General features: G+C 35.3%; 1 protein-coding gene across 1 annotated transcript in view; it reads left to right on the forward strand.

The window, feature by feature from the left end:
- Positions 1-24,182, forward strand: part of COL19A1 (collagen type XIX alpha 1 chain) — a 325,408-nt gene that overhangs the window by 151,511 nt on the left and 149,715 nt on the right. Inside the window, exon 15 of the mRNA XM_010967573.3 lies at positions 13,018-13,071. Within this exon, the coding sequence (XP_010965875.2) occupies positions 13,018-13,071 (54 nt within the window). The remainder of the gene's footprint in view (positions 1-13,017; positions 13,072-24,182) is intronic.

The raw sequence follows: 24,182 nt of genomic DNA on the forward strand, positions 1-24,182 counted from the left end.
CATTCATGGATGAAGATGATGGACATTCAAATAAATCTTATGCTCCAAGTAATTCTTTGGAAAAAGAATATATTTGAAGTAGAATTGAGTTTTGGGCTGAGACATACTTGAGTGTAGAGCCCAGGTCCCTCACTTATTTGCACTGTTATCTCTAGAAAATTTGTTTTCTCATCTATAAAAGGGAAAATTACCTTTCTTAGAGTTGTTACAATTAAAAACAATACCTTAAAGTGACTAATGGAATTCCTGACACAATAGCAGGTGCTCAATAAGTGAGAATTCTCTATCCTGTCCCTAATTTATGATGGCGAGTGTGTGGAGGTCATCAAAGGGTTTGTTAAAAGGATGGTGAAATGTCACACTGGAGCTTCAGCTTCTTGCTTCTGTGCACACAGGGGAGTCTTTTTCTATAGTGTTTACATTGTCCTTTTACTCACTATTGTTTGTTTGCTTGTTATCATTGTATATTAGTACATTGACTCTCAAATTATCTTGATTTGTTCATTTGACACACAAGTTACTTTTCCAGGAGCTTGGCAATAACTTTCTGAATGCCCCATCTCACTGAAATATTAAGAAAACATTAATTATAATTTACTTTCATGCAACTTTCCAGTGTTTGGTTGGTAGCTTGGAAATTAAGGGGTATGTTCCTGGCTTGGATAGCATCGCAATCTGGTTATTTGGAGGACGTGTCATGTTACTAACCCAGCAGATTGAAAAGTGGCCCGAGAGCAACACCCGGGGGGTCTGTGTGACACATCTTGACTAATCTCATTGATGCTATTTGCACTGGGTTGGAGTTACACTGACAAAGCCTTAATCTATTCAGCTTATAAAATAAATATGATTATGTAGGGTGTTTGACCTCATTTCTAAAAGGTTGTGTTTAAAGCAATATTTATATATAGGCTGATTTGAACTGCAATATAATTGCCACAAAACTGGAGTTAGCTCTCAAATGTATTTAACTAAATCTCATGATTTTTAATATTTTCAAAGATTGATCTCTTACGTCAGTATAGAAACTGCTAGCACACATTTTCTCAATTATCATTCATAAAAAGCCAATAAACAGAAAGTGCAACTACCTTACCCATTAGTGTGCAAATTATCAAAGTGCAGCATAAAGTTAATTATGCTTTCTTAATTCATAGGGAGTTAGCACTGATTTTGTGAATTATGAATTAAGAATTCCATATTTAAGCAGCCACCCTGGCATGTTTTTTTCAAATGTTCTGCCAAATTAACAAGGCGTGTTTAATTTGTAAAGGATATCTCCTTGGTTCTGCCGCCAATAAGCACAAGTTGAATCTAACAACAAAGGGATGGCTTTTAAAAAAAGGACGTGAGCAGAGTCTGTAGAGAAGAAAGAACAAGATAGCTCTTAAACCTATTATAAATACACATAAATTCACTTATAGTAAAAGAAGTGTAAATTAAAATGGCTCTGAGATACAAGTTTTCACTTGCAAGATTGTCAGTGCTCTCCATTCTTTTGTATATATGCCCAGAAGTAGGATTTCTGGATCATATGGTAGTTCTATTTTTAATTTTTCCAGCAACCTTTAAACTGTCTTTCATAGTGGCCACACCATTTTACATTCCCACCAACAGTGCACAAGTTTCCAATTTTTTCCACATTTTTGTCAACACTTGTTATTATTCTTTTTTTTTTAACAGTAGCCATTTTAACAGGTGTGAAGTTTCATTTTATTGTGGTTTTGACTCCCATTTCCCTGATGATTAGTAATGCTGAGGATCATTTTATATGCCTGTGACAAAATAGCCAAGATATGGAAACCACCTAAATGTCCACTGATGGATAGATGGATTTAAAACATATGGTGTATGTGTATGGTGGAATAGTATTCAGCCTTAAAAGGCGGGGAACCCCTGCTCTATGCAACCCCATAAATGAACCTGAGGGTCATTAAGTGAGATAAGTCAGTCACAGAAGGACAAATATTGCATGATTCCACTTGTATGAGGAATCTAAAATAGTCAAACATAGAAACAAGAAGTAGAATGGTAGTTGCCAGGAGATGGGGGGAAAGGAAATTAGGGAGCTTCTGTTCAATGGGCATAAAGTTTCTCCTACACAAGACTAAGAAATTCCAAAGATCTTCTGTACAACTTTATGCCTACTGTTAACAATACAGTCTACTGTGTACTTAAAATTTTGTTAACAGGGTCAACCTCCTGTTAAAAATGCTTACCACAATTAAAAAGAAAAAAGATTGGCAGAAATCTAAAAGATTGATAGTACAGTACATGGACCAAAATGTAGAGAAGCACACGCATACATTCTGAGGGAAGTGTGCCTAGATACAATCTCTGTGGAGGCCAATTTAATACTGTCCATTAAAATTTTACATTTGCTTTGAACCAGAAAATGTAGCTACAGATGGTCTCACTCATTTATGAAATGATGCACATACAAGGCTGTTTATTTCAGCTTTGTTTGAAATAGTAAAGAATGGAAACAATCTTTTTTTTAAACATTTTTTTATTGAGTAATAGTCATTTTACAACGTTGTGTCAAATTTCAGTGTAGAGCACAATTTTTCAGTTATACATGAACATACATGTATTCATTGTCACATTTTTTTCGCTGTGAGCTACCACAAGATCTTGTATATATTTCCTTGTGCTATACAGTATAATCTTGTTTATTTATTCTACATTTTGAAATCCCAGTCTGTCCCTTCCCACCCTCCACCCCCTTGGCAACCACAAGTTTATTTTCTATGTCTATGAGTCTGTTTCTGTTTTGTATTTATGTTGGTTTTTTTTAGATTCCACATATGAGTGATCTCATATGGTATTTTTCTTTCTCTTTCTGGCTAACTTCACTTAGAATGACATTATCCAGGAACATCCATATTGCTGCAAATGGCGTTACGTTGCCGGTTTTTATGGCTGAATAGTATTTCATTGTATAAATATATCACATCTTCTCTATCCAGTCATCTGCTGATGGACATTTAGGCTGTTTCCATGTCTTGGCTATCGTAAATAGTGCTGCTATGAACATTGGGGTGCAGGTGTCATTTTGAAGTAGGGTTCCTTCTGGATATATGCACAGGAGCAGGATTCCTGGGTCATATGGTAAGTCTATTCCTAGTCTTTTGAGGAATCTCCATACTGCTTTCCACAGTGGCTGCACCAAACTGCATTTCCACCAGCAGTGAAGGAGGGTTCCCTTTTCTCCACAGCCTTTCCAGCATTTGTCATTTGTGGACTTTTGAATGATGGCCATTCTGACTGGTGTGAGGTGATACCTCATTGTAGTTTTGATTTTCATTTCTCTGATAATGAGTGATATTGAGCATTTTTTCATGTGCCTATTGATCATTTGTATGTCTTCCTTGGAGAATTGCTTGTTTAGGTCTTTTGCCCATTTTTGGTTTGGGTTATTTTTTTTTTCTTATTAAGTCTTATGAGCTGCTTATATATTCTGGAGATCAAGCCTTTGTTGGTTTCATTTGCAAAAATTTTCTCTCATTCTGTAAGTTATTGTTTTGTTTTATTTATGGTTTCCTTTGCTGTGCAGAAGCTTGCGATTTTAATTAGATCCCACTTCTTTATTCTTGGTTTTATTTCTATTGCTTGGGTAGACTGCCCTAGGAGAACATTTTTGAGATGTATGTGAGATAATGTTTTGCCTATATTTTTTTCTAGGAGGTTTATTGTATCTTGTCTTGTGTTTAAGTGTTTGATCCATTTTGAGTTTATTTTTGTGTGTGCTGTAAGGGAGTGTTCTAGCTTCATTGCTTTACATGCTGCTGTCCAGTTTTCCCAACACCATGTGCTGAAGAGACTGTCTATTCCATTGTATATTCTTGCCAAGAATGGAAACAATCTTGATGCCCAACCCCTGGTGAATGGCTAATGGAGTTATAGTATTATTCTTATTTTAAAAATATGAAATGCTCACATTTTTATGACTATAAATATTGGTATTTGCACAGCCAAGTAGTGTACTGTCCTTTCTCGAATAGTTTTGTTATTGTTGTTTGTTTTGTTTTGCTTTGTTTTCTGGTGTTTCTAGTTGTCTTTCTGTTTTCCTTGTAATTATCTTCTATAGTTTTCAGATTCTCTAACTGAGTCTCTTATTCAGGGGGAGGCCCATTCAGACCTCTCACTCCATCCTTGGCTAGTTGTTTTCTAGGCCAACTACAAAATTCTCATTCTATGACTCTCTTTATTCTTTACTCTGCATTGACTCCAGTGCTGCTTCTTTTTTTTTTTTTTTTTTTTTTTGTCATCTCCTTTCTTGGTTTCGTTTTTTCATCTGTGTGATCACATCTTCAAGCAAATCATTAAGAAAATGTGAAAAGGAGGTAAATTTCCTAAGGGCTTACATGTCTAAAATGCTTTTATTCTACTCTCACATTTGATTGGTAGTTTCTCTTGGTATAGAATTCAAGATTGAAAATTACTTTCGTCAGAATTATTAAGGTTTTGCTGCATTGTCTTTTAGCATCAGCATCACTGCTGAGAAATCTAACTATGAATTCTTTTTCCTTCCTGGTTTCCTAAGAAGAGGGAAAGCAAGGATACTCACATCTGATTAATTCATCATTCTTCTCCTGAAACTCTTCATTCAAGGAAATAGAAGGGAAGGAAGGACATCTTTCCATTTCCTTTCTGGTTAGGTAGAACTTCTCTTGCACCTGCTCCCTTCTCTGTGCCAAGTGATTCATGGTTAAACTTTCTGATCTATGGGGATATCTCTTGATACATGGTGATGAGGTACTTGATGTTTAGAAACACTCTTCTGTTAATAGAGCCAAACTTCCAGCCCACTGTCTGTCTGAACTCAACAATCCTTCCTTGGATATCAGAAGTTGAAAATCGACCCTTCCATTGTTTTTACACTCATGCTGTTACTATCTTAATCTTCCCGAGGAAAATGGATGCCTCTAACAGAAAGGGGAAGGCCAGTAGAAAGAAGTTAAGAAGTGAAATGTCTTCAATATGTATTTGTAATATTTAAAAAAAGTTTTGAATACAGTATGGAACATTTTCCCCTTGAAAGTTGGTTTTTACTGAAAGTTACTTAATTCCAAGTTACTTAGCCTGATATTGTACAAACCATCTTCACAGTTATCTGATTAAATACCTAGGTCTTTCATGTGGTGTATGAATATCTCTGTACCAATTTCTATTTTAACCCTAATATACTAGATTGTTTCCTTCAGTCTAGCCCAAATGCAAACATTATTGATGATCCTCAGTTTGGAATTAGGTTTTGATCATGTTGTCCATTCTTCAGAAGAAATTGGAAGATGTATAAAAGCAACCTATATATAGATTACCCCTCTTTCTGCAGTGGAACCGTATCTTCACATGGCCACTGACCTATGACAAAGCCAACCCAAAAATATAGATTGTAGTTATGATCAGACTAATCATTAAAAATGAATCAATCACATTCTTCCTCACATAAATTATTGAGACAGGTGATACAAATAGATTTGACAGACCATGGCCTACCAGGTTTTTACTTATCAGGGTAGCCTTATTAAACTATTTCATTTATTAAGTTAGGTTATTATTAAGTTAATTATTCATAGTCAAGAATAATTACAAATATGAAATTACCTAAATATGAAATTACTTATGACAGATAAATGAAAGTGAATCAAGAATATTTGCCAAATAGGAAACTACATTATTTTAGGTGATATAAGCTTTTAAAATAACTTGATGAGGTCTGTTTTTTACTAATTAGTGGTTTGCATAGATACTTTAATCTCCTCAATTCATGTTGTTTTCTCAAAAAGTCAGTCCTCAAACCCCATCAGTGTGAGGTAAATTGAAGAAAGAAGCTCATATTTCTTCTTCTAACGAAAGGCAAACTCCTCCAAATAGAAGTATAGCATTTATTTTGCAGTCTTACCACATAAGAATTTGAAATAACTTGGATTATTCTGGTATCAAGTGGGATTCATGGATGAAGAATATAAGTTTCTAAATTGGAATTTCTGTAGCTTTCGCAATTAATATTCTCAGTACAGCAGAAATACCAAGAGAAGTCTAAAGAATGAAAAACTTAGCAGTCATTCATCCATTCAGCACCTTCTAAATGCAATCCATTTTGCTAGATAATAGCAAAGGGGAGAGAGACTGAGACTATGTATAAATTTTGAAGTGGAATGCCTCCTAATAGGGGCAGAAGTCATAGTTGGAGGAAAGTTTATGGGGAGTCCAGATGTCCCATATAGTGTTCCAGATTCACAGACTATATGTTCTATTATTTAATGTATAATATTTCTAGTTTTATTGGTTAAATCAATAGTGACTTAAGGGGCAGGATGTAGCTCAGTGGTAGAGTACGTGCTTAACATGCACGAGGTCCTGGGTTCAATCCCCAGTACCTCCATTAAATAAACAAACAAACCAACCAACCTAATCCACCCCCCCCCCCAAAAAAAAGAGTGACTGGAGATATGCTATTTCAGAGCACATGTAAGAAAAAAGGAATGTGATTTCTGAGTTCAGAAAAACATAGAAAAAGATTATTATTAAAAAGTATCCCTGCAACCACAAGGAATGATCCTGATTCATTATGTCCCACATCTAAAATGCTGCCAGAGATTTTGAATGAAATTGTTAAGTTTTGAAAGCACTATGAATGACCTCTATTTTTAAATTGTTGAAAGTAAGATACAATTGTCCATCTAGGACATAGAGATTGTCATATTAAGTGAAGTAAGCCAGACAAAGACAAATATCATGTGATGTCACTTACAGGTAGAATCTAAAAAAAAGATGATACAAATTTTATTTACAAACCGGAAATAGACTCATGGACATAGAAAACAACCTGTGGTTACCTGGGAGGAAAGAGGGAAGGAACAGATTAGGAGTCTGGGATTAACAGGCACACACTACTATATATAAAATAGATAAACAAAGACCTATTGTAGCGCACAGGGAGCTATATTCAATTTCTTGTAATGAGCTATAATGGAAAAGAATCTGAATATATATGTATGTATATGTATAACTGAATCTCTTTGCTGTACACATGAAACTAACATTACAAATCGACTACACTTCAATAAAAAATAGAAAATTTAAAAAATTGTCCATCCAATTATGGAATCTGTTTACTGTAACAGAGAATTATTGAAATATTTCTGTCCATACAAATATTTCAGAGTTTTCTTTCTGGTAACAACCCTTCTTCCCTTGTCAGTGTTACTAGAAAGGTTTTAAGGGTTTTTCTGTTTGTTTTTTAGTGTATGAAAGAGAAGCTATTGTTCTTTATTTCAAAAATGTCTACTTATTTTTATTTACTGATAACTGTTTGTGATAAAATAATAGTCTTTTTATATATAACATAGAATTCTTTTGCAAATAGTTACCCACCCTATGGAAATTCTTTCTTGTGCCCTGATAATTCTGTGAAATAACATAAAACTGGTCACTCCTTTCATTTATCATCACAAACCTTCTTAAATGCCACTTCTCAGAACTAATAAGAAAATCACTTCCCATGACTGGACTACATGTCTGTTATATTTTTCCTTATTTGCTTTTTGTGTTTTGTTCTAATGTTTCCAACTTTAAAAATGTGTTCCCATTGTTCTCATATTAAAAACATTGAATTTTCTATAAAGACATATAAACTTGGTTTTCCATCTAAATTTTATCCCCTATATTTGAAAGCCAGAAAATGCATAGTGGTATTCTAAGAATTTATGCAGATTCTGCTTAATCTTATGTTTCAAGTCTATAAAGCATATTCTAAAGCAATAATAATAACACTTAAAATACACTTACTTGCATAACATTTTTGTTGAAGTGTGTTTTAGGTATCATATGTTCTGCAACATTCCTGGCAACGGATTATAAAGAATACTTTAAAATGAAACTTCCATTTCTTACTTCAGTTCTTTTCTTTGATTGAGAAGTTTATGAATATATCTTGCCTTCATTTCACAAACAAAAATGTGTTCAAATACAATTAATCTCCCCTATTAACTCTACCAAACATCTGCTGTATTTGTTAAACACTTCAGAATTCTGCTCTGATCCAGTTAATTGTAAGTAATTTCTCAGTTAAATATTTGCATGGGCTTCCATGATGATAAGCTCTTGCCTGTCTTAAATAATCAGCAGAACATCCAGAGAGAGCTTTGTGAAATGTGACACACTATAATAGCTATCCACTGGGACTTAAAATGGTTTTGCTGGCTGGGACTATTTTTTGCATAGTTTTATCTTAGCTAAAAGAGGTAACAGACTTATTAATTCCTTTTTGGTTGTTGTTAACATTTTTAATGTTAGAATTCTGCTAAAACAAAAAAAGAATGAATGCCTATATAGACGTTTGCAGATATATACATCATAAGTCTTTTAAATACATTCTTAAGTTTCTCTCTTAGGAAAGCAATAAACCATTATGTTTGTGAAGTTTTAGGAATAATCCAATTTAAAGTTATTTTCATAGCAGAGTGAGTAGATGTTAAACATAGAAAAAATGGATAGGCATTATTCTTTACCAAATTAAATCAAAGAAGAAAAAACCACACCAATTATACAAATATGCCACCCGCACAAAGATTTAAGATAAGATTCTCTAATGAGAAAAAATGGTATAAACCTGTAAAACTCCAAATAGGGATCAAAGATTTAAATAAGATCCATAATAGAGATGATGTGAGAAGTGGTAAATGTTTAATTCTTAAAAGAACTGTAAGGCAGTTTTAGTTGTCAGAGAATGGAATGATCACTTTAGATGAGAAATACAGACAAGACTAAAAGCCCTCCAATGTGGTACTTAAGTCCAAGTCCAAGTTTTGAAAATAAATATGATTATATGTAGACCAGAAACCTGTTTCCTACCCCCACTTCTCAGTATTAGTCTACGCCAGTGTTTTCTTCCTTGTGATCCAATTTTATAAGTATTTATTGAATCTCTTCTATAAGTATGGTAAATGATAGGAAAAAATGATGCTGTGTCCTCTAGAACTCATAGTCAACTCAAAGGATAAGAAAAGTACACACATAATGGCATTTACAAGATCAAATTGAGAAAGAATTTTGGGAAGGGTTCTGAGACAAATGCTGAGCTCTTGACCCAAGTTTAAGTAAGCATGATCTTAGGTACATCTATAACTTTCATGGTAAGTGTTAAGTAAATCCATTGTTTGACTTTACTAAATGGGAGGAGTAATGAGCTGGATAGTTGTAAATAATAAACCATCCTCAAATTTAAATTTTTTTATTTTGGGAAAAAATATGATTTTTCTACAGTTGGTTGACCTGCGTTTTACTAATGACAATATCAGTATTATTTTTCCTTGTAAATGTCAGCTAATAATATTCAGTAAAGACAGCTCAAAAATATTCTGAATATTAATGCAGCGTAGCTAGGATTAAAACTTGCTCATGGATAATTCAAATAGTGAATAATCCATTCAAGATGAAGAATAATCCCACTTTTTCATCAAATTCTGCACTGAGTCTCAGACTTTGAATCATGACCATCCAGGAGGCACTGGATGGGTTTAATGTGGGCTTAATGTGTGTGAATGTACTATATGTTACCATGTGGACTTTCCACACAAAAGGTTCTTATAAATATTTTTGAATCCATTGAATCTATTCCAAATCAAGTTTAATATTTTTGTCTTATGTTGGCTTTTGCTAAATAATTTCTCCAACTAGTAAAGGGAATAGAATTTTGATTATATGTGCCTCAGAATTTATTGTACTCCCTAGATGGATATTTGGTGGGGGGGGGGTGTATTTTAGTAACTCAAGTTTAAAAACACTGAAAGAACCTTCAACACTGGATGAAAATCAAAAATGTTATATATAAGTTTGACTATTCATGAAATGATTATAGTTTCCTGAGGGTAAAGGGGAAGATTTTAATCTAGAGCCAAGATTGTGTCAATCTTAAAACTACAACTCCCTGAAATTATGCTGTAGCTAATACTTAGTACATTTGGATTTCAAAATTCATTTTTCTTATACATGTTAGGAACTTACCACCCTGAAGTTGACCTAATTAGCCAACTCTCCTTGGTTTTATATCATTTGACAGGTGTATTTTGTAAAATCAAACATAAATGGTCACTTTTTTCAGTCCCTGGCTTCTACTTCTTCCTAAATCAATAAAACATAGGTTCTACATGGCCCTAGAGCATTAAATTGTTCCAAAAATAGATAAAAGAAATGAAAGTAATAAATACATACATTTTATGAGCATTCTGTGGAGAAAACTCAGAAAAATTTGGGGAACACTGAGGGTTGATGATACATGTAGAATTTTTTTGTACTAATGCTTTTTCAAAGTTAGTTACAATAATTTATACTAAATTATGATAATTTTAATCAAAGGAAAGCAATCTGAATGAAAAATTAAAATGTGTCTATAGCTTTTTTCTATTCAAAATAAAATTCAATGGTGAAAATACGTGTTACGATATTTGTGAAAATTTAGTTTCTATGAAAAACAAAAAATGAATATATACATAATAATTATCGGTCATCACAAGCACATCTAATGTTTTACTTTAAAGGCAGCCATAACCTTTAAAGAAAAGGTCACTTTATATAAATGAATCCTAGTTTTTTAAGTTAGGTAACAAAAGAATGTTTCTCCTGGAATGGAGGTGTTTGAATCTGTATTACTAGATTTCTCACTTTATTCCAAAGTATTTAAAACATTTAATATATGATAAGTTACTCACACATATTTATAAAACCCTTTGAAAAATACTGGCTTTACCCAAATGCTTTTGTTACTGTGGATTGATTTCCCATTATGATTTTTTTTTTCACTCAGACACTAATAGGCACCTGATGTTGAATAAGACTCAGATTCTACCTGTTGTACTTAGAGCCTGGTGAATCATTGCCTGAGTAATTATTTGAACAGACTTATGGTAAGTCCTTTAAAGGACGAGTCCACGGCACCCTGAGACTGATGAAACAAGGCATTCACCTCTTCACGTGGAAAATCAGGGAAGGTCAGGGTAGGTTTTCTTGAGATCAATTTGGCTGTGATGTGGAGGATGGAGGGGTCCGTGTCCAGTGTCAACTAGGAAGTTCTCAGAGATGGACAAACAAGAAGGGATGATGGAGCAGAAGGAATGGAGGGAAATCTATTTTGGAGATACGTCCACTGGACGTGGTGACTAGATGTGAAGGAGAAGTGAGACAGTATGGAGGATGAGTTCTAGGTTTCCAGCAAGAGCACTAGCCGAATGCTGTGTGGTTTACTGAGTTGGGGAGTGCTGGAAGAGGACCCAGTAGTAGTGGGAGGGTTCTAAAGGTGGTGTCTGGTGTGCTAAATTCAAATGCCGGTGGGAGATGAAGTGGGTGTATCAGCAAGGCAGTTGGATGTGTGGATCCACAGCTCAAAGAATCAACTGGGCTGCGAATCTTGGAATCATTGGCCTAGAGAATCCAAAGCCCACAGTCTATGAGATGATGGTGGGGGAATGAGGACTGGGAAGAAAACGGATCTAGCCAACACCCACCCCCCCCCCATTGAAAGTTGACTAGAGAAGGAGGAAGCAGGAGGAGAGACTAAGAAGAAGCTTTCAGAGAAGTAATGATGAACAACAAATGGTGAAGACTTTAAAAACCAGCAGTGTCTGATGCTTAGCAACAGATTCTTTTAATAGGTAAATGTAGGGTCTCCAATTTTTTACCTAAGGTCTTTCCCATCAAATGATTAAATAAATTCAATAAATGACCACTCCTTAAAAAAAAATAAGGAACAAAAGGAAAAATAAACCCAGAAGTATCATCATTTTGATTTTCATGCTGAGTGAGAATTCCTGTGTAGTCGTAACTATCTGTGAGAATTAGTAGACTTGACTTCCATGTTAACAGCACCTGGGATTTCCTGGGCCTTTTGCATAATTGGTAAAAAAAGTACTTATTTTTTTTCCTACCACTTGATAGTGTTATGGGAAAGTGTTAAATAATGTCTATGATACTAAAAATTAAATATGCATAGAAACAACCTAAATGTCCAGCAACAGAAGAATGGATAAAGAAGTTATGGTCTATATATACAATGGAACACTACTCAGACATAAAAAAAGAATAAAATAATGCTATTTGCAGCAACATGGGTGGACCGGGAGATCATCATTCTAAGTGAAGTAAACCAGAAAGAAAGAAAAATACCATATAATATCACTTATATGTGGAATCTTAAAAAAAACCACAAATGAACTTATTTACAAAACAGAAACAGACTCACAGACATAGAAAACAAACTTAGGGTTACCAGGGTGAAGGGGAATGGGAAGGGATAAAATGGGAGTTCGAGATTTGCAGATACTAACTACTATATATAAAATAGATAAACAAGTTTATACTGTCTAGCACAGGGAACCATATTCAGTATCTTATAGTAACCTACAATGTAAAAGAATATGAAAAAGAATATATGTGTATATATATGACTGAAACATTGTGCTGTACACCAGATATTAACACAACACTGTAAACTGACTATATGTCAGTAAAAAATTAAATCAACAAAAAAAGAAAGAAAAAAGAAAAATGAAATGTTATGAGTAGACACATGTTGAAGCCAATGTCATGACCATGTGTTTTCTTAGAGTAAATTTGCAAACCTACTCCCAACCAAAAATGTTGTTGCGTGTATAGAGTTTATGAGAGGCATTTTTTTTCTGCTTATAAATTTGATTACCATTCATTGAAGGCAGTTTGATAAAATGTGGTTCCAATCATATGGAAGTCTTCACTGGGAATAAACACTGGGCCTCACACCTGGTTTGGAATTGCTTTATTTTTTCTTCTCTCTTTTGGTATTAACTACAAAGATAAACCAGTCAAAGAGCAATAATTCATCATCATTAATATATTACATAGTCTAACCTCAGAAGAGCTCAAAAGACTTTAAAAGTTTCGTATAATCACTAAAGTAGGCATTCATTTTCACAGCACTCTTTGAGAGGCAGCTGTACTTGAAACAATCTATTAATAGTTGTCTTTTTTCTCTCATAGGGTTCCCTGGGGATACAAGGCCCCCAAGGTCCACCTGGAAAAGAGGGTCAGAGGGTAAGTAAACTCAGAGCAACTGGCAAGTGTTGCTAGCTCAGGGGTTACTTATTTCTGAACACTTAGAAAAATAAGACCAAAATACAGCAAGCAGATGGGTGTAAGGAGAGTATCAACTATCTGAAGTCTGAAATTTGAGATTTGAGATTTTGACAGGGCTTTTTAGAGTCCAAAAGACTCTATGTGTTTTCCAGATTGGCAGCACAAATGTAGAGATATAATTTGGGTGAAATGAATTAACCGTAATTTGATCTGGAGCACAGTGGTTGTGGATTTTGGAGCTTTTGAGTTAAGCTGATCTTTGCAGAGTTAAGTTTGATGAGCATCTTTATGGAGTTCTAGCTTGTTGATGAATCCTGTGAAGACTGTGGATAACAGCTACATTCTTTAGCCAAATTAAATTATTGACGGTAGTGACTTTTTAGTCACTTTTACCACCTTTGAGATAAAACATGGAGGACATGAATCAATTGTACTTACCGTGGGAGTGTAGCCATCACCTTCTAGTGAGATTAGTCTTACTGACTTCCAGTAGAAGGAACCCTTGAGGTGACAGTTGGTCAGCTCTGCATGATCACTTTCTGCAGTGGCCTCCCCCCCATTTTTGTGGCTAATCATTATTAATCATCTCAAATCATGTTAAACTCTTGAAACATTTCACATGTGCTATCTCACATGAGTAGTAGTATTAACATTTGTTACCTTATAAATGAGAATAGTGTGACTCACAGAGTGTTGGTGACTTGCCTAAAGTCATAGAACTAATAAAAAGTCAAGCCAAGACTGGAAATTGGGGCTTCTGATCTCGTGTTCTCTTTTACTGTCCCAGGATATTAACCCTGTACCTCTTTGTTAGTCATTTTTACTTATTCTTCCCAGTTCTACTCTCTGGTAAATAAGGCTGTTGCCTCAAATATATTAGAGTTCTAATATTTGAGGATCAATGGGATATTTTACCAAGAAATCTTGTATCAGGTTAGTAAAATCCTAATTTTCTTAGCTCTTTCTCATATCTGGATTCCTGACTGCCTAATAGGCTGATAGTCTTTCTCAGAAAACACTATGGGCCTTCTGGAGGTGTCAGGAGTGGAATAGAATGTGTGCGGTGGTATTTAGGGCAGAGTTGAATGTGCCACGTATGCCCTGTACCATAGACCACATGCTTCTATTGAAGTCTAAGACTGAATCAATGCTTCTGTGAATGGTGTCACACTTTGTTTTTCCTAACTCCTTCCACTAGGACAGCTCTGTTTTTAATTTTTTGGTGTTACAATTAACATTCGATTTGGGAAAAAATGGACTGAATAAAAAAAGTCTAAGTTTGCTCAGTTAAAAAAATTCTATGCCCAGTTTTAATTCCCAAGGTCTTTTTCAGTGAACCCAAAAGGGTTTAATACATTTTGATGGCTAAGAAAATAAAAGGAAAAATTTGGTGAATAATGGCTAATATCTATGGGCTACTTACAATGTGCTAAATGGTTCATATTTGTTATTTCATTTATTTCCCACAATGGCTCTGTGAGTTTGGTTCTACTCTATTCCTCACAGAGAAACTGAGGTTGTTCAGCAACTTGGATAGAACACATTGCTAGTAAGTGGAACTGTGCTGGTATTTTAAAATTATTTACAAAATCGTATTTGGGTTCTACTCTCAACACCAACGTATATGATTGTAGTTTCCCCTCTATGTCTCTAGCCCCACTCTATCAAAGAGTTCGTTAATCCACCTGACCAAATAGTCTCAGGAAAGAAATAGAAAATTACTTTGTGCTTTGAGGCTACCTTAAGCATTTAACCCATTGAGGGCAGAGGACCAGATGAAATGATCTTGTTAATTTCCAAGCTTCTTTTCCTTTTTTCTCATAGTAGCGGCCAAGATGTCCCTTGTATCCAGGACCATGTTTCTGAATTAATTTCTGACTTTAGCATCCAGGGAGCATTTTCCTTCTAGTAACTACCCCTTACTGGAAACTGAGTGGTAAATTATACTCCCTAGTTAATATCCAAAATATATAAACATGCAACTCAATAACAACAACAACAACAACAACAAAAATACAATAATTTAATTTTAAAATGAGCAAAGGACTTGAATAGACATTTCTCAAAAGACATAAAAATGGTCAACAGGTATATGAAAAGATGCTCAGTGTAGCTAATCCTCAAGGAAATGAAAATCAAAACCATAGTGATATATAACCTCACACCTGCTAAAATGGCTACATTTTATGAGAAAGACAAGAGATTACAAGGCAAGGATGTGGGAAAAAGGGAACCTGTGTGCACTGTTGGTGGGAATGCAAGTTGGTGCAACCACTATGGAGAAAGACTGGAAGTTCCTCCAAGAAAAGTAGCAATAGAACTACCTTATGACCCAGCAATCTCACTTCTGGGGATTTATCTAAAGGAGTGAAATTAGTATTTCAAAGAGATAATGCATACTCCCATGATATAGAAACAACTTAAACATCTATTGACAGATGAATGGATAAAGAAAATGTGATTACACACACATGCACTCACACACACACACACACACACACTAATGGAACATTATTCACCCTTAGTAAAGAAGGAAATCTTACCATTTGTGATAATATGGATGAATCTGGAAGACATTATGCTAAATGAAGTAAGCCAGACACAGAAAGACAAATGCTGCATATTCTCAGTTATATGTGGAATCTAAAAATGTAAAATTCATAGAAACAGAGAGTGGAGTGGTGGTTACCAGAGGCTGGGGGGAGAGAGAAGTAAGGGAAATGTTGGCCAAAGGGTACAAAGTTTTAGTTATACAAGATGAGTAAGTTCTGAGGATCTAATGTAAAACAATGAGACTATAATTAACATTGTGTTGCAAACTCGAAACTGGCTACAAGGGTAGATCTTAAGTATTTTCACCACATGTGTGAGGTGATAGATGTGTTAATTAGCTTGATTTTGGTGACTATTTCACAATGTATATAAGATCAAGTTGTATACCTTAAACATATACAATTTTAACTCAGTAAAGTAGAAAAATAATAATTATAATGATCATAGTAAACAAGTTTTTAATTTCAATTCCAGAAATACCCTTAAACTCCCTAGATGGTTTCATCATTTTTTTTTAGTGGAATGTACTCTACCACTGAGCTATAACCTCCCCACTCTGTATGTGGTTTGAGATGGAAATTATGAAGCTGGGTGAAGTTAGGCAGTGTGTCTAAATTCTTCCCGTGACAGAGCATTTTCTTTTCAATTATGTATTAAGACCATTTAACATGAGATCTACTCTCTTAATATATTTTTAAGTATAGGATGAAACTGTACTTTTGGCTTGTACTGACATGTGGTCAATTCAATGTTCCTCCTCCTTTATTTTAATTAAAACATCTTCCAAGCCAGATCATCACCCACTCTGCAATTGTACAGGTGCCTTTTTGAATCACAGAGGAGGAACTGATCCTTGTCATTGTTAAACATCTTCTGGATTTGTTTCTAATACCATTCTATTGGGGTTTTTTTCCCCAGTGAAATAGCTCCTAACTTTATATCACCTTAAATTTTGATAAGCCTACCCTCTGAGGCTTCATTCAAATCATTAATAAATCCTGAACAGAACAGGGCCTGACAGCTCTATGTAAACAGCAGCAAAGCTCCTATCTTTTTTTTTTAAACATTTTTTATTGATTTATAATCATTTTACAATGTTGTGTCAAATTCCAGTGTTCAGCACAATTTTTCAGTTATTCATGGACATATACACACTCATTGTCACATTTTTTTCTCTGTGAGTTATCATAACATTTTGTGTATATTTCCCTGTGCTATACAGTGTAGTCTATTCTACAATTTTGAAATCCCAGTCTATCCCTTCCCACCCTCCACCCCCCTGGTAACCACAAGTCTGTATTCTCTGTCTGTGAGTCTATTTCTGTCCTTTATTTATGCTTTGTTTTTGTTTGTTTGTTTTTGTTTTTGTTTTTTAGATTCCACATATGAGCGATCTCATATGGTATTTTTCTTTCTCTTTCTGGCTTACTTCACTTAGAATGACATTCTCCAGGAGCATCCATGTTACATCTCAAAAATTTTCTCCTAGAAGAAATAAAAGCAAGAATAAACAAATGGGACCTAATGAAACTTACAAGCTTCTGCACAGCAAAGCTCCCATCTTGTCTACCATTGATATTGATGTGGCGTGATAGTCAAGTCGTGGACAAATACATCTGAACGCTACCTCCTTGCCACCCACATTTCTTAATTTGGCTTGTAAGATAATTATGAGAGTCTTTGTCAGAGCAGCTAACGTGAAAAATACTCAAATGAGGCTCCTTAAAGCTAATAATGTTTCAAATTGAAATTGTAGTCTAGTGAAGCCTACATTTCAGAAGACAGTGGATTAAAGAATAAATTAACCTTATGTATTCCTCATGACAATTATGGAGGAATGCATTCAAATTGTAAAGTGCAACCACTGTATTATGTAAATTTGCTCCATTTATAAATATGTATAGTCCAGATAATTTTATATTGCTTTTATTTAATCTTCTGTAAAGAGTGACACAGCACCAGAAACTAAAGAACCTTATAACATTTTGTAGACGATGTTAGGCAAGGGTTGTCATGATTACTACTACTCTTTCACAAATGCTATATTTAGAGAGGGAAGTATTTAGCTCAGGTATTACTAATGTTACCCACATTTACAAGTGAGTATTTCCAAATATACTCAGTGATTTATTCTGCTTTTTAAGTTACTTGAAAGAGAAGCAAATTTAAGAAGTGAGCAGTCTCATTGGGAGTTTGGGATTAGCAGACACAAACTACTATGTACAGAATAGATAAACAGCAAGGACCTACTGTATAGCACAGAGAACTATATTCAGTAGACAACAGAATAGAGTTTCCAGATGCATGGAGGGTGCAACAGCATGAAAATTTGGAACAAAGTAGGGGGAGAGATACTGGATGAAAGAAGAGGTGACTGGAATTGTGGCCAGCTGCGAAAGAAGTTGTAGTTGAACACATGGGAAAGCACTGGAAACAAAACCTACAAGAAAAGATGTGAGGGAATTAAGGGGTGAAGTGTGAGAAAGGAGAGGCAGCAATGGGGAATCTGGTGGAGAAATGAGCACAGGAACTGGGTGGAAGCCCAGAACCTGCCATCTTGGTGAAAAGTAGAATATTTCAGGCAACTGAGCATGTTCATAGAAGTTCACACGAAACATCTCAAAAGAACTGGCGTTTATAAAAATCCCCTCTAAGATGTAGATTCCATATAGGATTTCCTAATATTCCTAATAATATCTCCCCAAACACAAACAAATAATTATTAGTTTAATGTAATCTTAGATTTCTCCTTTATAGTCACATTAAGTGCATGTCTGAACAATCTTAAGATGCAGATGAAACTCCCAGGGCCTTTTTTTAAAGTTACTCTAGATCTCTGAAAGAACATTTATTGGTGAATGAGCTAGTCATTGCCCCAAACAGAAGTTTGTTTGGTTGGATCAGGATGGTCCCACACTCTTGCATTCTTTGCTGCTGGACCCTAGTTGATCCCATATAGAAATTCTATGTTGTAAATGCCTTGCAAGTTGCCCTCTGTCTTGCTCTCAGATATGCTTCTCTGCCTGTGTCTGGCCTCTTTTTCATTTCATTTTTATTCCTTCCAGGTGGCCACCCCCTTAACTGCCTACTTCCAACATTGTAGTGTGGTCTGAAGTCAGGGAGTGTGACACCTCCAGCTTTGTTCTTTTCCCTCGAGGTTACTTTGGCAATTCAGGTCTTTCGTGGTTCCATATAAATTTTAGAATTATTTAGTCTGGTTCCGTGAAAACTGTCAGAGGTGTTTTGATAGGAATTACATCACATCTGTAGATTGTGAGTAGCATGGACATTTTAGCACTATTAATTCTTCCAATTCAAGAACATGAGATATATTTCCTTTTTTTGTATTATCTTTAATTTCCTTTGTTAATATTTTATAGGTTTTAGTGTATAGGTCTTTCACTTCCTTGGTTAAGTTTATTCCTAGAAGTTTTATTCATTTTGATGTGATTTTAAACAGGATTGTTTTCTTGCTTTCTCTTTCTGATAGCTCATTATTAGTGTATAGAAAAGCAACAGAATCTTGTGTCCTACAGCTTTAATGAATTCATTTATTAGTTCTAATATTTTTGGAAGAGACTTTTATGGTTTTGTATGTGTAGTATCATGTCATCTGCAAATAGTAGCTGCTATACTTCTTTCCTTCCAATTTGGATGCCTTTTATTTCTTTTTCTTTTTGATTGCTGTGGCTAGGACTTCCTATATTATGGTAAATAGAAGTGGTGAGGGTGGAAATCCTTGTCTTGTTCCTGATTTTAGAGAAAAAAAAAGCTTTCAGCTTTTCACCATTGAGTATGATGTTAGCTGTGGGTTTGTCATAAATGGCCTTTACTATGTTGAGATATGTTTCCTGTATACCAACTTTAATGAGGAGCATTTTTATCATGAATGATGTTGAATTTTGTAAAATGTTTTTTTGTATCTATTGAGATTATCATGTGACTTTTATTTTTCCTTTTGTTATTGTGGTGTATCACATCAATTGATTTGTGGATGTTGAACCATCCTTGCATAGCTAAAACAAATCCCACTTGATTGCCGTGTATGATCTTTTTTATATGTTGCTGAATTTGGTTTGCTAATATTTTGTTGAGGATCTTGGCATCTATATTAATCCATGATATTGGCTCGTAATTTTCTTCCTTTATAGTGTATTTAACTGGTTTTGGTAACAGGGTAATGGTGGTTTCGTAGAATGAACTTGGAAGTGCTTCATCCTCCTATGTTTGGAATAGGTTTAAAATAATAGGTATTAGCTCTTCTTCATGTGTTTGGCTATGAAGCCCCCACTCCTGGATTTTTGTTTGCTGGGAGTTTTTTTTTTTTTATTACAAGTTTATTTTTACTACTATTGATCAGTCTGTTCAGATTGTGTATTTCTTCCTGATTCAGGCTTGGCAGTTTGTATGTTTCTAGAAATTGGCTCATATCTTTTAGGTTGTCCAATTAGTTGTCATGTAACTGTAGTATTCTCTTATGATTTTTTTGTATCTCCGGGGTAATGGTTATTATTTCACCTTTTTCATTTTTTATTTTGTTTATTTGGGCCGTCTGTCTCCTTGATGAACCTGGCTAAAGGTTTATCAATTTTTTTTTTCTTGTAAAAAGCAACCTCTTGGCTTCACTGATCTTTTCTATTGTTTTGTTGGCCTCTATTTTATTTATTTCTTCTCTGATCTTTATTATTTCCTTCTGTCTGCTGACTTTTAATTTTGTTTGTTCTTTTTCTAATTCCTTATATGGTAGATTTGTTTGTTTATTTGAAATTTTTTCTTGTGTCTTGAAGTAGGCCTTTATCACTATAAACTTCCTTCTTATAACTGCTTTTGCTGTATCCCAGGGATTTTGGAAAACAGTGCTTTTATTTTCATTGGTCTTGTAGTTTCTGATTTCTTATTTGATTTCTCCCTTGACCCATTGGTTTTTTAGTACCATGTTCTTTAGTCTCTAAGTATTTGTGCTTTTCCCATTTTCCTTCCTTTAATTGATTTCCAGTTTCACACCATTGAGGTTAGAAAAAAAATGCTTAATATAGTTTCTATCCTCTTAAATTTGCTAACATTTGTGACCTAGTGTATTATCTATCCTGGAGAACATCCATGTACACTTGAAAAGAATGTGTATTCTGTTGTTTTTGGATGGAATGTCCTGTACATATCTATTGAATCCAATTGGTCAGTTGAAAACCACTGTTGCCTTATTGATTTTCTGTCTGGATGACCTGTCCATTGATGTAAGTGGGATTTTAAAATCCCCTACTAGTTAGTATTGTATTATTGTCAATTTCTCCCTTTATGTCTGTTAATATTTACTTTAAATATTTAGGTGCTCCTGTATTGGGTGCATATTTGTTAACAAGTGTTATATCCTCTTCTTTTATCGATCCCTTTATCATTATATAATGCTCTTCTTTGTCTTTTGCTATAGATTTTGTTTTCAAGTCTATTTTGTCTGATTTGAGTATTGCTATCCCCATTCTTGTTGGTTCCATTTACATGAAATATCTTTTTCCATCCCCTCACTTTCTGTCTGTCTGTGTCTCCAGCTCTGAAGTAAAGTAGCTATAGATGGGTCTTGTTTTTAAATCCAGTCACCCTATGTCTTTTGACTAGAACATTTAGTCCATTGACATTTAAAGTGATTAATGATAGGTATGTACTTATTGCTGTTTTACATTTGTTTTCTGGTTGTTTTTGTAGTTCTTCTCTGCTCTTTGCTTCTTCTTTTAGTTTCTTCCCTATGGTTTGATGACCTTCTTTAGTGGTATTCTTCCATTCCTTTCTGAAAAGGAGCATCTATTGCAAGTTTCTGATTTGTGATTACCATAGGGTTCATATATGTTGACCTATAATTATATCTATTTGTTTCAAACAGGGAGTCCTTTAAGTTTGGTCACATTCTAAAAGATCTACATTTTTTATTCCCATCCCCCATATTTTGTGTTTTGGATGTCATATTTTACATCTTCAACTTTATTCTTTTACTAATTATTGTGGTTATATTTAACAGGTTTTTTCTTTTAATCTTCATACTAGCTTATTTAAGTAGTTGATCCTTAGCCTTTATTAAATATTTGCCTTTACTAATAGGATTTTTCTTTTTCTAGAAATTCTTACTTCTTGTTATAGCCTTGTTTTTCCACTTAGAGAAGACCCTTTAACATTTCTTTTAGGGTTGGTTTAATATTGATGAACTCTTTTATCTGAGGTTTTTTATCTCTCCTTCAATTCTAAATGATAATCTTGCTGGGTAAAGTATCCTAGGTTGCAGGTTTCCCCCTTTCAGCACTTTGAATATATCATGACACTCCTTTCTGGCCTGCAAAGTTTCTGCAGAAAAATCACTTGATAGGTGTATGGAGGTTCCCTTGTATGTGACTCTTTGTTTTCCTCTTGCTGCCTTTGGAATTTTAATTATGATATGTCTTGGTGTGAGTCTGTTTGGGTTCATCCTGTCTGTGATGTTCTGTGTTTCCTGTACCTGGATATCTGTTCCCTTCTTCATGTTTGGGAATTTTTCAGCCATAATTTCATTAAATATCTTTTTGACCACTTTTTCTGTCTTCTCCTCCTGGGACCCCTGTAATGCAAATGCTGGTAAGCTGCTGTTGTCCCATAAATCTCTCTGTTACCATTTTGTTGTTGTTATTTTTCTTTTTGCTGTTCTGATTGGGTGATTTCCATTATTCTATCTTCTAGATCACTCATGCCTTCTTCTGTATCACTAAGTCTGCTGTTCATTGCTTCTGGAGTGTTTTTCATTTTAGGTATTGTATTTTTCAGTTCAACTAGTTATTTTTTATATTTTATAGTTTCTTGTTAAAATTCTCACCGTGTTATTATTATTTTCTATTATTTTCTCAAATTCTGTTAGCATTTTTATTACTAATGCTTTGAATTCTTTATCTGGTAAATTATTTCTGTTTCATTATTTATTTTTTAGGGGTTTTCTCTTACTGTTTCAATTGAGATGAATTGTTCTGTGTCTTACTTTGCTTAACTTTCACTGTCTCTATGAAATTAGGTGAACAATTACCTATCCTGGTCTTGAAGTGGTGTCCTTATGTGGGAACATCCCTGTACAGTCTGTGTGTGCCCAGTGGCTTTGGTAGGAGAGCTGGATTTGATGTGGACACATATTATGGCTTTCTTCAGGATGTGCTGGCAGCTATCATCTTGATTGGAGGTGGGGCTCTAGATGGAGGTGCTAGAGCTGGATCCAGCTGTGAGCTGAGCTTCCCCTCTGTTCCGTGGTCATCACTGTCTTTTCAGGGGTGTGATCAGATCCCACACTGCTAGAGTAGTAGCCCTGAGGGCCAGGTCTGAGCTGGCTACATTCTCTTCAAGTGTGTGCTCTCCCCACTCCCAGCACCAGCACCCTCACCCCAGAGGGGAGCAGTGCTGGGGCAAGAGGGGCTAGAGTGAGCACTTGGCATCGGTCAGGCATGGGCTGTGGTGGACCTTCTGAGGTCAGAAATCAGGACTGCTTCAGATGTGCTGCCCATTTAAGCACAGGGAATGGCTGCCTCCACCTTTCAGACACCAGCCTGGCTCTGAGCTGCTTCTGTGTCACATTGCTGATCCTTGCCCCAGCGTGGGTCAGCTCATGAAGCCAGTGGGGCTAGAGCATGCACTCTCAGGTTGGGTGTGCATGCTAAGCAGTCATGGCAACTGGCCAGCCACCAGTGCAGTTTTCAATCCACTGTCCCCTCCCCACTTTGGGTGCAAGCAAGCATGTGCACATTGCTCCTGAGCACAGTCTAGGCCTCCCACAGCCCTCCTATTAGGAACAGGGGCCTCCAACCAGACAAGTGGGCTCCTCTTCCCTGTGTCAGAACCCAGAGGCATCCAACCTGTGACTCAATCCACCCCCTCCCCGGGGAGGGTCTCTACCATGTAGTCTCCCTTTTCCTCTGAGTCCCTTCCCAGGTGCACAGATCCCAACATCAATTTGCTTCCCTCATTTTATTCCCTATTTCCAAGATTAAATGAGAAATCAGTACAGAAATACGAATTGCAGTCTTCTCTTTGGCATATGATACATTTCTTGAAGCAAAAACATAGCACTCAGTAATCTGCATATTGACTTCCTGTGCTTGTTCTAACTGATGAGGTCCCAGTCAGCATGTGATTGACTATTAAGCATGTGGCTTTACCATCAACTGTTTCACATAATAAATGTGATTTAATATTTGTGACATTTCTTAATAGAATTTTGGAGTTCTTGCCAGTTATACGTTCCTCAAAATAGAGAATCAGAATTTCAGAGAATTTTCAAAAAAATTTTAAAGAATGATGTTGATCTGCTTTCTCTGAAAATTTGTACTTCACAATTTTCTCCTAGTAGCTTGCCACCTGCGTGCTTCTGCTCACTCTAGCTTGGTGTCCCCCTACACTGCCTCAAATGTAGTTGCTCAAGCAATGGAGTAAAACAGGAAGGAAAAAAAGAGGCTAACATATGTTAATGTCAATGACAAATGTCCCCAAGGGATTAGTTGTGTAGCTGGGATAAAAGT

Source organism: Camelus bactrianus, chromosome 8 (genome assembly GCF_048773025.1).
Source record: "Camelus bactrianus isolate YW-2024 breed Bactrian camel chromosome 8, ASM4877302v1, whole genome shotgun sequence".
Lineage (NCBI taxonomy): Eukaryota > Metazoa > Chordata > Mammalia > Artiodactyla > Camelidae > Camelus > Camelus bactrianus.